Here is an 18,662-nt window from a genome sequence, read left to right as displayed (position 1 = left end):
TGCTTTCACACCAATGAGACACTCGATTTCTTCGAATGACACTCTTGATTGCACACCAATCAGATTCTCAATTACACTCCAATGAGACACTCGATTTCACACCAAGGATACATTTAATTTCACACCAATGTGAAACACCAAATTCCACCAATGTGAAAGTGGATTTCACGCCCAGGAGAAACTCAAATTTACATCAATGAGACACTCGATTTCACCTCAAAGAGATACTCAGTTTCACTCCAACGAGACACTCGATTTCACACCTATCAGAGTCTCGATTTCACTCTCATGTGACACTGGCTTGCACTCCAATTTGAAACTATATTTTACACCAATGAAACACTTGATTTCACTTCAAAGAGATACTCAATTTCACACCAATGAGGCACTCAATTCCACACCAATCAAACTCTTGATTTAAGTCCAATGAGACTCCCAATTTCACGCCAATGTGACGTTTGATTTCACACCAATGAGGCACTCGATTTCAGTCCAATGAGACACTCAATTTCACTCGAATGACACTCTTGGATTGCACTCCAATCAGATTCTCAATTACACTCCAATGAAACACTCGATTTCACACCAATGTGAAACTCAATTTCACTCCAATATGAATGTGGATTTCACGCCAATGAGACACATATTTTCCCTGCAATGAGACACTCGATTTCACACCTATCAGATTCTCGGTTTCACTCAATCAAGATTCTCAATTTCACTCTAATTAGACATTTAATTTCATACCAATGAGACACTCGATTTCACTCCAATTTGAAACTCAATTTCACACCAATGTGAAAGCAGATTTCATGCCAATGAGAACTCGGGTTCACTCCAATTAGGCACTCGAGTTCACACCAGTGTGAAACTCAATTTCACGCCAATTTGACACACAATTTCCCTCCAATGAGCCACTCAATTTCAGTCCAATGAGACACATATTTTCCCTCCAATGAGACACTCGATTTCACACCAAGGATACAGTCAGTTTCACACAAATGATAAACTCCAACTCACGCCAATGTGAAAGCAGATTTCATGCCAATGAGAACTCGGGTTCACTCCAATTAGGCACTCGAGTTCACACCAGTGTGAAACTCAATTTCACGCCAATTTGACACACAATTTCCCTCCAATGAGCCACTCAATTTCAGTCCAATGAGACACATATTTTCCCTCCAATGAGACACTCGATTTCACACCAAGGATACAGTCAGTTTCACACAAATGATAAACTCCAACTCACGCCAATGTGAATGTAGATTTCACGCCCAGGACAAACTCAAATTTACGTCAATGAGACACTCGATTTCACCTCAAAGAGATACTCGATTTCACTCGAATGAGACTCTCGATTTCACACCTATCTGAGTCTCGATTTCACTCTAATGTGACTCTGGCTTGCACTCCAATTTGAAACCCGATTTAACACCAATGAGACAATTCCACACGAATCAAACTCTCGATTTAAGACCAATGAGACTCCCAATTTCACACCAATGTGACATTTTATTTCACTCCACTGAGACACTCAATTTCATTGCAACGAAACACTCGATTTCACTCCAATCAGACACTTGATTTCACACTAATGAGACCCTTGATTTCACTCCAATGACACTCTTGTTTGCATCCGAATCAGACTCACAATTTCACACCAATGAGGAACACATTTTCCCTCCAATAACATACTCAATTTTACACCTATCAGACTCTCAGTTTCACTCAAATGAGACACTTGACTTCACTTCAATGACACTCCTGCTTGCACTCCAATGCCTCAAAGAGACATTCGATATTGCTCCAATCAGACACTCGATCTCACTCCATTGAGATACTCGACTTCATTCCAATGAGACAATCAATTTCACACCCATGAGACCCCTGATTTCACCTCAAAGAGACACTCGATTTCACTCCAATGCGAAAGTGGATTTCATGTCAATGAGAAACTCGATTTCACTCCAATGTGAAAGTGGATTTCACGTCAATGAGAAACTCGATTTCACTGCAATGACACTCTTGTTTGCATTCCAAAGAGACTCTCAAATTCACTCCATCGAGACACACGACATCATTCCAAAGAGACAATCGATTTCACTCCAATAAGGCATACATTTTCCCTCCAATGAGACACTCGATTTCACACCAAGCATACATTCCGTTTCACATCAATATGAAACTCAAACTCACGCCAGTGTGAAAGTGGATTTCACGTCAATGAGACACATGATTTCACCTCAGAGACACTCGATTTCACACCAATGCAGTTCCATGAGACACACGATTTCACACCAAGCGTACATTCCGTTTCAATATGAAACTCGAACTCACGCCAGTGTGAAAGTGAATTTCACGTCAGTGAGACACATGATTTCACCTCAGAGACACTCGAACTCACACCAATGCAGTTCCATGAGACACACGATTTCACACCAATGCAGCACTCATTTTCCCTCCAATGAGGCACTCGATTTCATGCCTATAAGACTCTGAATTTCACTAAACGAGACTCTGGATTTCACTCTAATGCAACATTTGATTTCACTCCAATGTAAAAGAGGATTTCACGCCAATTTGAAACTCGCTTTCACACCAAGGATACATTAGGTTTCACACCACTGTGAAACACAAATCCATGCCAATAAGGCAAACGATTTCACTCCAATGAGCCATTCATTTTCCGTCCAATGTGACGCTCAATTTCACACCAATACACCAATTGATTTCATTCCGATGAGACACTTGATTTCACCCCCATAGTGCAAGTGGATTTCATGCCAATGTGAAACTCGATTTCACTCCAATTACACTCTTGTTTGTGCTCCAATCGGACTCTATATTTCATTCTAATGAGACACTCGATTTCACACCAATTTGAAACTCAATTTCATGCCAATTTGATACACGATTTCACACCAACCAAACTCTCGCTTTAAGTCAACAAGAATTTCGATTTCACACCAATGCACCAATTGATTTCACTCCAATGAGACACTCGAGTTTATTCCAATGAGATACTCTATTCATTCCAATGAGAAACTTGATTTCAGTCGAATGAGACACACTCGATTTCACTCTTGTTTGCACTCCAATCAGACTCTTGAATTCTCTCCATTGAGACACATGTCATCATTCCAATGAGACGCTCAATATCACACCTATCAGACTCTCGATTTCACTCAAACGAGACTCTCGATTTCACTCCAATGAGACATTTGATTTCATGCCAATGAGACACTGGATTGCACACCAAGGATACATTCAGTTTCACACCAATGTGAAACACAAATTCACGCCAATGTGAAAGTGGATTTCACTCCAATGAGGCACTCATTTTCATTCCAATGAGGCACTCGATTTCACTCCAATCAGACTCCCAATTTCAGTCTGTTGACACACTCAACATCATTCCAATGAGACACTCAATTGCACACCAAGGATACAGCCAGATTCACACCAATGTGAAACTCGAATTCCATCAATGTGAAAGTAGATTTTACGCCAAGGACAAACTCGATTTCACATAAATGAGGCGCACATTTTCTTCCAATGAGACACTCGATTTCACACCTATCAGAGTCTCAATTTCAATCAAACAAGGCTCTCGATTTTTTCATTCCAATGAGACACAGAACTTCACACCAAAGCGATCTTTGATTTCACACCAATGCGACACTCAATTTCACACCAATCAAACTCTCGATTTAAGTCCAATGAGATTCCCAATTTCACACCAAAGTGAAACACAAATTCACGCCAATTTGCCACACGATTTCATTCCAATGATCCACTAATTTTCCCTCCAATGAGACACTCAATTTCACACCAATCAAACTCTCGATTTAAGTCAACAAGACTCTTGATTTCACTCCAATGACACTCTTGTTTGCACTCCAATCAGACTCTCGATTTCACTCCGTTGAGTCACACAACTTCATTCCAATGAGACACTCGATTTCACCTCAAAGAGACACTCGATTTCACACCAATGAGACACTTGATTTCACTCTAATGAGGCACTTGATTTCACCTCCAAGTTAAGCCTGGCTTCCCGATCCGAACACGTCTAGACCCAACTACATGTGCCAGGTTTGGGTCGGGTCGGGTCGGGTCAAACTTCCGAGTCCGGCATTCAGGCTCAGGTCGGGTCGGGCTGGACACTGCTTCCGGGAAGCCACAGGATCAGGCTCACCCATGATTCCCCACAACTCCAGCTGCAGGAATAGCCTGCTGTCGGAACAGACAAAGAAGATTCATGTCGGGTCGGGTTTTAATTTTACACCCGAGCCAGGCTTTACCTCAAAGAGACACTCGATTTCACCTCAAAGAGACACTCGATCTCACTATGTTGAGACACTCGACTTCATTCCAATGAGATAATCGATTTCACACCCATGAGATACTTGATTTCACCTCAAAGAGACCCTCGATTTCATGCCAATGTGCAAGTGGATTTCACACCAATTAGCAACTCGGTTTCAAACCTATCAGACCCTCAATTTTACTCAAACGAGACTCTCAATTTCACTCTAATGAGACACTCGATGTCACTCCAATGAGAAAGTGGATTTCACACCAATGAAAAACTCGATTTCACTCCTATCATTCACTCAATTTCACTCCAATGAGATATTCAATTTCTGTCCAACGAGGCAATCGATTTCACACCAATGCGACATTTGATTTCACACCAAAACGACACACAATTTTACTCAAGCAAGACTCTCAATTTCACCTCAAAGAGACACTCGATTTCACGCCAATGTGCAAGTGGATTTCACGCCAATGAAAATCTCTATTTCACTCCTTTCACTCACTCAATTTCACTCCAATGAGACACTCATTTTCTGTCCACTGAGACTCTCGATTTCATTCCAATGAGACACAAAATTTCACTCCAATGAGCCACTCGATTTCACGCCAATGTACAAATGGATTTCACACCAATAAGAAACTTGATTTCACTCCAATGAGAAACTCAATTTCACTCCAATGTAACATTTGATTTCACACCAATGTGAATCTCGAATTCACGTCAATAAGACACGCAATTTCACTTCAAAGAGAAACTCTATTACACACCAATGTGACTCTCAATTTCACCTCAAAGAGACCTCGATTTTACACCAAAGTGCAAGTGGATTTCACGCCAATAAGAAACTTGATTTCACTCCAATGAGAAACTCAATTTCGCTCCAATGTGCAAATGGATTTCACACCAATGTGAAATTCGAATTCACGCCAATAAGACATGCAATTTTACCTCAAAGAGACACTCAATTTCACACCAATGACGCTCTTGATTGTACTCCAATCAGACTCTCGATTTCATTCCAATGAGACACTCAATTTCACTCCAATGAGCCACTCGATTTCACGCCAATGTACAAATGGATTTCACACCAATAAGAAACTTGATTTCACTCCAATGAGAAACTCAATTTCACTCCAATGTAACATTTGATTTCACACCAATGTGAAACTCGAATTCACGCCAATAAGACACGCAATTTTACCTCAAAGAGACACTTAATTTCACACCAATGACGCTCTTGATTGCACTCCAATCAGACTCTCGATTTCACTCCTTTGAAACACTCGACATAATTCCAATGAGGCAATCGATTTCACACCAAGGACATATTCGGTTTCACACCAATGTGAAAGTGGATTTCACGTCAATGAGAAACTTGATTTCACCTCAGAGACAATCGATTTCACGCCAATGAGGCACTCAATTTAATTCCAATGAGACAGTCGATGTCCTATCAATGAGGCACACATTTTCCCTCCAAGAAGAAACTCGATTTCACACCTATCAGACTCTGAATTTCACTCAAACGAGACTCTCGATTTCACTCCAATGAGACATTTGATTTCACTCCAATGTGAAAGAAGATTTCATGCCAATATGAAATTTGCTTTCACACCAAGGATACATTTGGTTTCACACCAATGTGAAACACAAAATTACCCCAATAAGACACGTGATTTCACTCCAATGAGATACTCGATTTCACACCAACGTGAAACTCAATTTCATTCCAATTTGATACACGATTTCATTCCAATGAACCACTCATTTTCCCTCCAATGAGACTCTCAATTTCACACCAATCAAATTCTCGATTTAAGTCAATAAGACTCTCGATTTCACACCAATGTGCCAATTGATTTCACTCCAATATGACACAATTTCACAACAATGTGAAATTTGATTTCACGCTAATGAGGCACTCGATTTCATTCCAATCAGACTCTCAATTACACTCCATTGAGACACTCGACGTCATTCCAATGAGACACTTGATTTCATACCAAGGCTAGTCAGTTTCACACCAATAAGACACTCGATTTCACTCCAATGACAACTCGATTTCACACCAATGAAGCACAAATTTTCCCTCCAATGAGACACTCGATTTCATTCCAATGAGACACTCGATTTCACACCAATGAGACACTTGATTTCACTCCAATGAGACACTCGATTTCACACCAATGAGACACTCGATTTCACATCAATGAGACACTTGATTTCACTCCAATGAGACACTCGATTTCATTCCAATGAGACACTCGATTTCACTCCAATGAGACACTCGATTTCATTCCAATGAGACACTCGATTTCACACCAATGAGACACTTGATTTCACTCCAATGAGACACTCGATTTCACACCAATGAGACACTCGATTTCACACCAATGAGACACTTGATTTCACTCCAATGAGACACTCGATTTCATTCCAATGAGACACTCGATTTCACACCAATGAGACACTCGATTTCACACCAATGAGACACTCGATTTCACATCAATGAGACACTTGATTTCACTCCAATGAGACACTCGATTTCATTCCAATGAGACACTCGATTTCACTCCAATGAGACACTCGATTTCATTCCAATGAGACACTCGATTTCACACCAATGAGACACTTGATTTCACTCCAATGAGACACTCGATTTCACACCAATGAGACACTCGATTTCACACCAATGAGACACTTGATTTCACTCCAATGAGACACTCGATTTCATTCCAATGAGACACTCGATTTCACACCAATGAGACACTCGATTTCACACCAATGAGACACTTGATTTCACTCCAATGAGACACTCGATTTCATTCCAATGAGACACTCGATTTCACACCAATGAGACACTCGATTTCACACCAATGAGACACTTGATTTCACTCCAATGAGACACTCGATTTCATTCCAATGAGACACTCGATTTCACACCAATGAGACACTCGATTTCACATCAATGAGACACTTGATTTCACTCCAATGACACTCTTGTTTGCACTCCAATCAGACTCTCAATTTCACTCCATTGAGACACTCGACGTCATTCCAATGAGACACTTGATTTCACAGCAAGGATACAGTCAGTTTCACACCAATAAGACATTCGATTTCACTCCAATGACAACTCAATTTCACACTAATGAAGCACAAATTTTCCCTCCAATGAGACACTCGATTTCATTCCACTGAGATACTCGATTTCATTCCAATGAGACACTCGATTTCATTCCAATGAGACACTCGATTTCACTCCACTGAGATACTCGATTTCATTCCAATGAGACACTCGATTTCACTCCAATGAGACACTCGATTTCACATCAATGAGACACTTGATTTCACTCCAATGACACTCTTGTTTGCACTCCAATCAGAGTCTCAATTTCACTCCATTGAGACACTCGACGTCATTCCAATGAGACACTTGATTTCACAGCAAGGATACAGTCAGTTTCACACCAATAAGACATTCGATTTCACTCCAATGACAACTCAATTTCACACTAATGAAGCACAAACTTCCCCTCCAATGAGACACTCGATTTCACATCAATGTGAAACACAAATTCACGCCAAAACGACATGCGATTTCCATCCAATGAGACACTCGATTTCACACCAAGGGTACAGTCAGTTTCATACCAATGTGAAACTCAAATTCATGTCAATGTGAGAATGGATTTCATACCAATGAAGCACACATTTACCTCTAATGAGCCACTCGATTTCACACCAAGAATACAGTCAGTTTCATACCAATGTGAAACTCGAATTCATGCCAATGTGAGAATGGATTTCACACCGATGAGACACTCGATTTCCCTCCAATGAGACACTCGATTTCACACCAATCAAACTCTCAATTTAAGTCAACAAGACTCTCGATTTCACACCAATACGCCAATTGATTTCACTGCAATGCGACACTCAATTTCACACCAATGAAGCACACATTTTCCCTCCAATGAGACACTCAATTTCACATTTATCAGACTCTCAATTTCACTCAAACGAGACTCTCGATTTCACTCTGAGACATTTAATTTCATGCCAATGAGACACTCGATTTCATTTCAATAAGCCATGCGATTTCACTCCAATGCAACACTCTATTTCACACCAATGAGGTAAGTAGAATTCATGCAAATGAGAAACTCGATTTCATTCCAATGAGACGCATGATTTCACACTGCAGAGACACGCAATTTCACTCCAAAGACACTTGATTTCACTCCAATGACACTCTTGATTTCACTCCAATCAGACACTCAACTTCACTCCAATCAGACACTCGGTTTCACTCCAATGAGTCATTTGATCTGATCAATTATATTGCAGTTTGTACTTGAAACTCCTGAACTTTTATCGTCTCTAATGTACTAAGAATAATGTCTAGAGAGCCTGGACAAGTTGGCCGAGCACTGGTGTAGCTGACTGAAACTGAAATTGTACTAACTGCAGTGACACTTTTTTTACACTTGTCATTTCATATTGGGTGAGCTGCCTGCTCAAAATTATCCTGTCAGGAGGAGGTGCTCGGTAGAGTCGAGCAGTTTCAGTGAGAGTGAGCAAGAGTATGTGAGAGTATGTGATAGTGAATATAAAAATGAATGTGAGAGGGTGTGTTTGAGAATGAGAGAGACAGCGTGAGAGAGAGAGAGTGAGATTGAGAGTGTGCACGAGAATAAGAGCAAGTAAGAGAGTAAGAGAGTGAGAGCGAATGTGAGAATGAGAAAAATAGAAAACATGCACTGGTCTCTCTCATGTCTCTTGATGAAAGACTACAGAGAAGTAAGTGTGGGAATTTGGTGCAGTGAGGGAGGAGGTGCTGTTCTGCCCTTTTACAATAAAGGAGTGGTCTGAGGAAGAGACCAGCAGTGAGGTGTAAGCGCTGAAGCCCGGAAGCATTAATTTGGTGATCAGGCGGGTGAGTGGTTGGTGAGTTTAAAGTTTTTTTTCTCTTTAAACGATGGCAGTAGTTTAACTGGTACAGGGGAGATACAAGTATTGCAATAGATTTATAGCTTAACTAGTTAAACCAATTGTTATAACAACAGATAAATGTTGAGTGATGTTTCCAAACCTAATTTGTTAAATAAAACAGAGTAAAGATGGCAGGGCAGGTGATGTGTTGCAGCTGTAGCATGTGGGAGCTGGTGAACACCATGTGATCCACTGCAACCACATCTGCAGTAAGTGTCTGCAGCTCGAGGAACTTCGGCTCAGAGTTGATGAGCTCAAGGCGGAGATTCGGACACTGCGGTGCATCAGGGAGGGGAAAGGTACCTGGGCATTTGTTCCAGGAGGCAGTCAAACCCCTTAGGCTAGGTACTTCTGATTTGGTCCATGGTTGGGGACAGGATGGTGTGACTGCAAGAGAGGCAGGTATGGGGATCCAAAGGGTACACTGGAGGAACCTCAGCCCTTTCACTTCTCCAACAGGCATGAGGTTCTTGCAGCCTGTTCTTGCAGGACGAGAGCAGGGACTACAGGGAGGATCAGGAAATAGACCAGGCACTATGGTGCAGGGGGCCATTCAAGTCGGGGGAGTTAAAAAGAATGTAGTTGTAGTAGGGACAGTATAGCTCGGGGGATAGATACTGTTCTTTGCAGCCAACAGCGTCGAGTCCTGAAGGCTGCGTTTCCTGCCGTCTGCCAGGGTTAAGAACGCCTCCTCGGGGCTGGAGAGGAACTTGAAGTGGGAGGGGCAAGATTCAGCTGTCTTGGTCCATGTAGGAAGAACTAAGAAAGAGGTTCTGCGGAGGGAGTATGAGCAGCCAGGGGCTAATTTAAAAAGCAGAAACACAAAGGTAATAATCTCTGGATTACTATCTGAGCCACGAACAAATTGGCATCGGGTAAATAAGATCAGAGGGTTGAACGCGTGTCTCAAAGATTGGTGTGGGAGAAATGGATTTTGACTCATGGGGCATTGGCACCAGTAATGGGGATGGCCTTCACCTGAATCATGCTGGGACCAGTGTCCTGATGATTTGTATAACTAGGGCAGTAGAGAGGGCTTTAAACTAAATAGTGCTGGGGGAGTGTTCATGTAAAGGGAGAGTTGGAAAGTTAAAGCGAAAGGCAAGGAAAAAGTGCAAGGTAATGATATGGGTTATGAGAACCAGAGTGTGACAGGAAGGGACAGAGCATACAAACATAAGAGTGAACAAGCAAACAAGGTCAGAGTATATATCAAGAAATAATGGGGGTTTGCAAGAATGGCACAACAATAACTGTGGATGATTTTAATCTTCACAACGATTGGACAAATCAAATTGTTAAAGGTAGCCTAAAGGATGAGTTCATAGAGTGTATTTGGGACAGTTTCTCTGAACAATATGTTCTAGAACCTACCAGGGACCAGGCTTTTTGTAATGTGCAATGAGACAGGATTAATTAAAGATCTCATAGTAAAGGATCCTCTAGGCAAGAGTGATCCTAACATGATAGAATTTCACATTCAATTTGAGGGTGAAGAATGTGGGTCTATAAGAAATGTCTTAAATAAAGGCAATTACAAGGGTATGAAGACAGAGTTGGCTAAAGTGGATGGGGAAAATGGGTTAAAAGTTAAGATGGTTGAGAAGCAGTGGCAGACATTTAAGAAGATAGTTCATAACTATCTAGGGCGGCACAGTGGCGCAGTGGTTAGCACCGCAGCCTCACAGCTCCAATTCGGGTTCAATTCTGGGTACTGCCTGTGCGGAGTTAGCAAGTTCTCCCTGTGACTGCGTGGGTTTTCGCCGGGTGCTCCGGTTTCCTCCCACTGCCAAAGACTTGCAGGTGATAGGTAAATTGGCCATTGTAAATTACCCCTAGTGTAGGTTGGTAGTAGGGAATATGGGATTACTGTAGGGTTAGTATAAATGGGTGGTACTTGGTGGGCCGAAGGGCCTGTTTCAGTGCTGTATCTCTAAATAAAAATAAAATAACTCTCAACAAAGATATGTTCCATTGAGGAAGAAAGACTGAACCAGAAGGATGAACCATCTGTGGCTAACAAAGGAAGTTAAGGATGGTATCACACTGAAAGAAAAGGCATACAATTCTGCAAGGATTAGTGGTAGGCCAGAAGATTGGGAAATTTTAGAAATCAGCTAAGGCTCACTAAAAAAGTAATAAAGAGGGAGAAATTGGAATATGAGAGAAAACTATCAAGAAATATAAAAAAGACAGTAAGAGCTTATACATATACATATAAAGGAAAAGAGTAGCTAAAGTAAGAATTGGTCTCTTAGAGGATAAGACTGGGGAATTAATAATGGGAAAAGAGAAAATACTTTGAACAAGTATTTTGTATCCGTCTTCACAGTGGAAGACACAAAAAGCATCCCAAGAATAGTAGAAAATCAGGAGACAAAGAGAAGGAGGAACTTAAAACAATCAATAATCCTCTGCACCTGATGGCCTGCATCTGAGGGTCTTAAAGGAAGTCACTGCAGAGATAGTGGATACATTGGTTGTAATCTTCCAAAATTCCCGAGATCCTGGAAAGCTCCCAGCAGATTGGAAAACCTCAAAGGTAACACCTCCGTTCAAGCAAGGAGGAAGAGAGAAAGCTGGAAAATATAGGCCAGTGTTGGGAAAATGCTAGAATCCATTATTAAAAAGGCAGTAGCAAGATATTTAGAAAATCACAATACAATAGGGCAAAGTCAACATGGTTTTGTGAAAGGGAAATCGTGTTTGACAAATTCATTAAAGTTCTTTGAGAATGTAAAAAGCAGGGTGGATAAAGGGGAACCTTTAGATGTAGTGTACTTGGAATTCCAAATGGCATTCGATAAGGTGCCACATAAAAGGTTACTAAATAAGATAAGAGCTCATGGTGTTGGGGTAATATGTTAGCATGGATAGAGGATTGGCTAACTAACAGGAAACAGAGAGTCTGGATAAATGGGGCATTTTCAGGATGGCAAACTGTAACTAGTGGAGTGCCACAGGGATCAGTGCTGGGGCCTCAATTATTTACGATCTATAATAATGACTTGGACAAGGGGATCGACTATATTGTAGGCAAATTTGCTTACCAGATGAAGATAGGTAAGAAAGCAAGTTGTGAGAAAGACACAGAGAGTCTATAAAGGGATATAGATAGGTTAAGTAAATGGGCAAAAATTTGGTAGATGGAGTATCATGTGGGAAAATGTGAGGTTATCCACTTTGCAGGAAAAATAGAAAAGCAGAATATTATTTAAATGGAGAGAGATTGCAGAATGCTGCAGTTCAGAGGGGCCTGTGTGTCATTGCACATGAATCAAAAAAGTCAGCATGCAGGTACAGCAAGTAATTAGGAAGACAAATGGAATGTTGGCCTTTATTGCAAGTGGGATGGAGTATCAAAGTAGGGAAGTCTTTCAACAACTGTACAGGGTGTTAGTGAGACCACGTTCAGAGTACTGTGTACAGTTTTGGTCTCCTTATTTAAGGCAGGATATACTTGCATTGGAAGCAGTTCAGAGAATGTTCACTAGGCTGATTCCTGGGATGAAGGGATCGTCTTATGAGGAAAGGTTGAGCAGGTTGGGCCTATACTGATTGGAGTTTAGAAGAATGAAAGGTGATCTTATTGAAACGTATAAGATTCTGAGGGGGCTGGACAGGGTAGATGCTGAGAGGATGTTTCCCTTCATGGTGGAACCTAGAACGAGGGGGCACAGTTTCAAATTAAGGAGTCTCCCATTTAAGACATGGCTGATGAGGAATATCTTCTCTCAGGATTGTTAGTATTTGGAATTCTCTTCCCCAGCGAACAGTGGAAGCTGGGTCAGTGAATATACTCAAGGCTGAGTTAGACAGATTTTTGATTGACAAGGGAGTCAAGGGTTATGGGGGCAGGCAGGAAAGTGGAGTTAAGGCCACAATTAGATCAGCCATGATATTGAATAGCAGAGCAGGCTCAAGGGGCCAGATAGCCTACTCCTGCTCCTATTTCTTATGTTCTTATGAAGCACTGCCAATAACTTGGTGCCTGTGTGGCCTGGCAATGCATGGCATGGGATGACAACTAGTGGATGGGAATTACTTAGAAAACATTCTGGCAAAGCAGTTTTCTGTGAAGGAATTGAAGTCTCACCAACATTCCAAAGTTGAAGCAGAGAGGCCAGTTTTGATTAGGGCATACAGAAGTTTCCAAGCTCTAAAACAGATACCTGAGACTATATTTACCAATAATATGTGCCTGGTGCAAAAAGTGGGAATAACAAATAAGACAAATTGCAGCTTTTTTCCTATTTAGTGTATCACACGAATTCCTGCGCTTGATGGAACTCCACTTTTAGTTGGATTTTTCCAACTAACCTCTCTGTCTTAAAATGTGGAGTCATTAATTACTAAGGATTATGAGAAATTTTCAATCACAAAAAACTGAAGCCTTGATCTAGTCCCTTGTCCCATTTTGGATTTGGAGAAAGATGGCACCTTTGGGAGTGTGCAGACTATTTCAAGCAGATGACGGACTTTGGCCAAGTATCCACCCACGCCTCATTATGTGAGAAGACTGTACAAGGGTCCTCTCCTGAGCCATAATCTTCTTCAATACAGAAACCCTCTGTCTGTGATTGCATGCCATGAACTAACCAGAACCTAGCAACTCTATGAACCAGGAGTTTAATAGAGAGGCCCAAATTGGAAAGCAGATCCAATGTCCATGGTTCAAGCCCAGAGGAAACAAAAATATGCTGCTAAAAAGATTAATCCCAAGCCCAAGTAGCTGAAGAGAAAACACAAAGCAGAAATATTGGGGCCTAAACAAGGGTTTACTTCAGATTGCCTAACAGTTCTGCTTTATGAGTTACACGTACTAGAACACTCTACTCTTCAAAAACCACCAGGAATATAGCAGTCAAGCAATGATGACCAACGCATTCACTGGTGCTGGTAAATTGAGTTAAAATGGCTCATTGAAGTACTTGAGCAGAAATTTGAGGCTTTGTATTGAGGGAGTGCTGCATGGTATTTCGGATGAGATGTTCAACTGGGGCCCCATCTGTCCTCTCAGGTGGACGAGAAAGATCCCACGGCACTATTTTGAAGAAGAGCAGGGGCGTTCTCCCTGGTATCCTGGCCAATATTTATCCCTCAACCAACATCACTAAAAAACTAAATTACCTGGCCATCATAACACTGCAGTTTGTGGGACTTTGCTGTGATTTCTACCTGACTACACTTCAAAATTGGTCGTAAAGCACCTTGGGGCAGCCTGAGGTTGTGAAAGGTGCCAAAGAAATGTAAGTTCTTTCCTTCCTTACTAAGCCACCTCCCCTCAGTTTTAGTGCTGACACCCATCCAGTTTGAACTGACAGACCCGTTTTAGATTAGGGGTATCTGTAAGTTTTTAAAATGTAAATTGGACATCTTAGCAAGGAGTCGCAACCTTCTTCAGGGTCTCTGCATGCACATGCAGACTGGTGGGTGATACATATCTGTGAAGCAGTGGCATGATGACGACAGAGGAGAGTGACACCATAGTTCAGAAAGACTATGAGCTGGATTTTGAAGCCCCTCCGCCATCGGGAATGATGGTGGTGGGAGGGGGGGGGGGGTGGTGTGCAATGAAGATCGATGCGGCGGAGGCCCACCACAGACCCTGACAGCGACAGGCCCCTTGCTGATCTCAGGGGCAGCGGTGAGGCCTCATGGTGGCCATCCCGCCATTCAGCCGTGGGACCCCCATTTAAATATGTAAACTAATTGCAACATACCGGATTTAATGAGGGTCCCGTCGCCTCCTTGATCACCACACCGATCTTCATTCGGGCGGCCGACAATGCTGCGTCGTCGAATCCTTGTTCGGGCAAACGTGGCGCAAAACCTGTGGGGAGGTGGGGGGAGGAGGATTTTTTTCTCTGTGTGGGAGGTGGGGAGCGGGGTGACAGTGCTATGGATTGGTCGGGGGTGGGGGCTGTGTGATGGGACCGGGTAAAGGGCTAACGTGCCGAACTTTTTTGGGGCGGCGGGAAAGGTCAAATTCTTAAAAAGCAAATTTCAGAGGGGGAAAGGGCAGGAATGTTTTGAAATGCCATTGGGGGTTGGGGGTGGGGGGGGTGGTGGTGGTTGGTGGTTGGTGGGAGAATGAATTTAATGGTATTTTAATTTCCTTTTTTCGGTCATTGAACTGACCTGGCCCTTTAATTTTAAAATCTCCATTAAGGGCCGTAAGCCCTTTAAAAATGGTGCCAGCGGCAGCACATTGGCGTCGGACACCGTTGCCTGCGACAGCTCGCCCACCGCCTCCAAGTGGTCGGGGGAGGGGGTAGGGTGCTGCGGCCATGCAAATGAGCCGCTACGTTTGAAATCATGGTGGCTCCGTGATGTGGTGCCCGTGCAGGCGGGGGGGCATTTTTTACGCCCGCCACCTACTTTGGCGGCGGAGTCTTAAACAGCAGTCCTATATGTTTATGGGATGACCTTGTGACACCAGTGGGAATAAACACACATTAACTGGTCCAAGGAAGACCAGCAGGATCTGGGAAGATCACTTAATAAGGGTATACAGGACCAGCTAATGTGTTTCACCTCTGGGAGGAACAGGATAGCCATGGGTAAAACATTGAGCAACCACAATGTAGTGCAATGTCTGGCTTTTGATAGAGTAGACATTGAGAAGATGTTTTCACTTGTGGGGAGACCAGAACTAGGGGACATAAATATAAGAGGCTCACTAATAAACCCAACAAGGAATTAAGGAGGAACTTACTTATCCAGGGAACTCACTACCACATGGAGTAGTTGAGGTGAACAGCATAGATGTGCTTAAGGGGAAGCTAGACAGGTACATGAGGGAGAAAGGAATAGAAGGATATGTTGATAGGGTGAGCTGAAGAATGGTAGGAGGAGACTTATGTGGAGCATAGACCAGTTGAGCTGAATGACCTGTTTCTGAGCTGTAAATTCTATGTACTTCTTTGTATAACACTGTTAAAAGGGATTCGCTTTATTTCTGGCACAATGGGTCCAATTTTAACTCTGTGTAAGGGGGTGGGTTTTGAATGAGTTAAAAATTTCACCCCATATGTACAAAGAGTATCTGCTTAATCTGATAACTGCTACAAGAGTCACTGCACTTACCTGAGCCGTACAGGCCTGAAGCTTTGAGAAGCCATCGAAGGTGACAGTCCAGCTGATGCTGACATTGTTGGCAGCTTGGCTGTTAATTCTCAACTTGGTGGGCTTGGCTGGTGAAACTGAACAAGGAAATTACTCAACAACTGGCACACATTAGGAGGCCACAAACAAAGAATTCATTGGCCCCAGTACAGAATCTCTGTTTAAGCTGACAGTTGTGATTCCCTTCCACTATAAGTACATCCTGTGAACAACATTGGCCCATTCATAGTGCATCTAGGACAGAAGTTCAGTACAAAATTCTACTTCCATGATGCATCTGTCTATCAGTTTGTAAACAAAGGCTAAGAATGAGTCACCGTTACCAGTGCTTTTAAATCATGTGACAACCTGCCCTTTAGCACAACTGTTCCGGGAACCCATCTGTTACATAAAGGAGCATGACATATGTAATTATGTGTTGTTAAAGGGACAGCCTTCCCCAAACAGTGCCAATCCTCCTTTAAAGAGGGAGATTCACCATTGGTAGCCCATTAAAACAATGCTAATAACAGTTACCATAATTGCAATTCAGCAGCACAAATTTATTTCACTTAAATGGAAAAGGGAGAGGAGAAAGAGCAGCAAGGAGGACAGAAGGGAAGGGAAAGGAGGAGAGGAAAGAATGGAGAAAGGTAAGAAGGACGGAAGGGAAAAAAGGACGGAAGGGAGAGAAAAGGCAGAAGGAAAAGAGGGCAAGGAAGAGAAGAAGAAGGTATTTATTGCAAGGGAAATGGAATATAAAAGTAGGGAAGTTTTACTGCAGCTGTACAGGGCCTTGGTGAGACCACATCTGGAGTACTGTGTACAGTTTTGGTCTCCTTATTTGAAAAGGGATATATTAGGGTAGACAAAAACAAGAAATGCTGGATTCACTCAGCAGGTCTGGCAGCATCTGTGGGAAGAGAAGCAGAGTTAACGTTTCGGGTCAGTGACCCTTCTTCGGAACTGTTCCGAAGAAGGGTCACTGACCCGAAACGTTAACTCTGCTTCTCTTTCCACAGATGCTGCCAGACCTGCTGAGTGAATCCAGCATTTCTTGTTTTTGTTTCAGATTTCCAGCATCCGCAGTATTTTGCTTTTATATTAGGGTAGAGGCAGTTCAGAGAAGGTTCACTCGACTAATTCCGAGGATAAAGAGCTTACCTAATGAAGAAGCCTGATCAGGTTGGGCTGTTACTCATTGGAGTTTCGAAGAATGAGAGGTGATTTTGTTGAAACATATGAGATCCTTAGGAGACTTAATAGAGTGGATACCGGGAGGATGTTTCCTCTTGTCGGGGAGACCAGAACTAGGGGACACAGTTTAAGAATAGGAGGTCTCCCTTTTAAGACGGAGATGAGGAGAAACTTTTGTTCCCAGAGGGTAGTTAGTCTGTGGAATTCTATTCCCCAGAAAGCAGTGGAGGCTGGGTCATTGAGTTTATTCAAGGCTGGATTAGATAAGATTTTTGATAGACAAGGGAGTCGAGGGTTATGGGGGCCAGACAGGAAAGTGGAGTTGAGACCACAACCAGACCAGCCATGATCTTATTGAATGGTGGAGCGGACTCAAAGGGCCGAATGGCCTGCTCCTGCTCCTATGCTCCGATGTTCCTAAAGAAGGGAAAGAAGAATAGGAAAGGAAGGGGAAGGAAGGAATGAGGAGGATAAAGAGGGTAAGGAAGGAAATCGGGAAGGAAGGCAAGAATGGAGGAAAGTAGGAAACAGAAAGATCGATTAAAGGAAGGAAGGATGTAGAAGAAAGCAAAGAAGGAAGGAATGGAAGAGAAAAGGGATGGTGGAAAAGAGGAAAGCGGCATAAAGGGAGGGAAAAGGATGGGGAAAGAGAGTAGGGAAGGAAAAGCAGGAAGAGAAAAAGGATGAAAAAAACAACTTGTATTTATATAGCTAGCACCTTTAACATCGTAAAAGGTTCCAAAGGGCTTCACAGGAGTGATTATCAAACAAGATATGACACTGAGACACAGAAAGTGATGGCCAAAAGCTTGGTCAAAGATGTAGGTTTTAAGGAGAGTGAGGTAGAGAGGCGGACAGGTGTAGGGAGGGTACTCCAGAGTTTAGGGCCTAAGCAACTGAAGGTATAGCCACCAATCACCAACCGTGGAACAAATAAAATGGGGGATGCATAAGGGGCCAGAGTTGGAAAAACACAGAGATCTCAGAAGGTTGTAGGACTGAAGGAGGCTACAGAGATAGGAGGAGCGAGACCACAAAGGGA

General features: G+C 42.6%; 1 protein-coding gene across 1 annotated transcript in view; it reads right to left on the bottom strand.

Annotated features, from left to right (window-relative positions):
• Window positions 1-18,662, bottom strand: part of tyro3 (TYRO3 protein tyrosine kinase) — a 339,850-nt gene that overhangs the window by 220,746 nt on the left and 100,442 nt on the right. Inside the window, exon 6 of the mRNA XM_068039626.1 lies at window positions 16,406-16,521. Coding sequence (XP_067895727.1) covers window positions 16,406-16,521 — 116 coding nt within the window. The remainder of the gene's footprint in view (window positions 1-16,405; window positions 16,522-18,662) is intronic.

Source organism: Heterodontus francisci, chromosome 9, assembly GCF_036365525.1.
Source record: "Heterodontus francisci isolate sHetFra1 chromosome 9, sHetFra1.hap1, whole genome shotgun sequence".
Lineage (NCBI taxonomy): Eukaryota > Metazoa > Chordata > Chondrichthyes > Heterodontiformes > Heterodontidae > Heterodontus > Heterodontus francisci.
The sequence above is the reverse complement of the archived record's forward strand: the minus strand, read 5'-3'. Positions and strand labels throughout refer to the sequence as shown.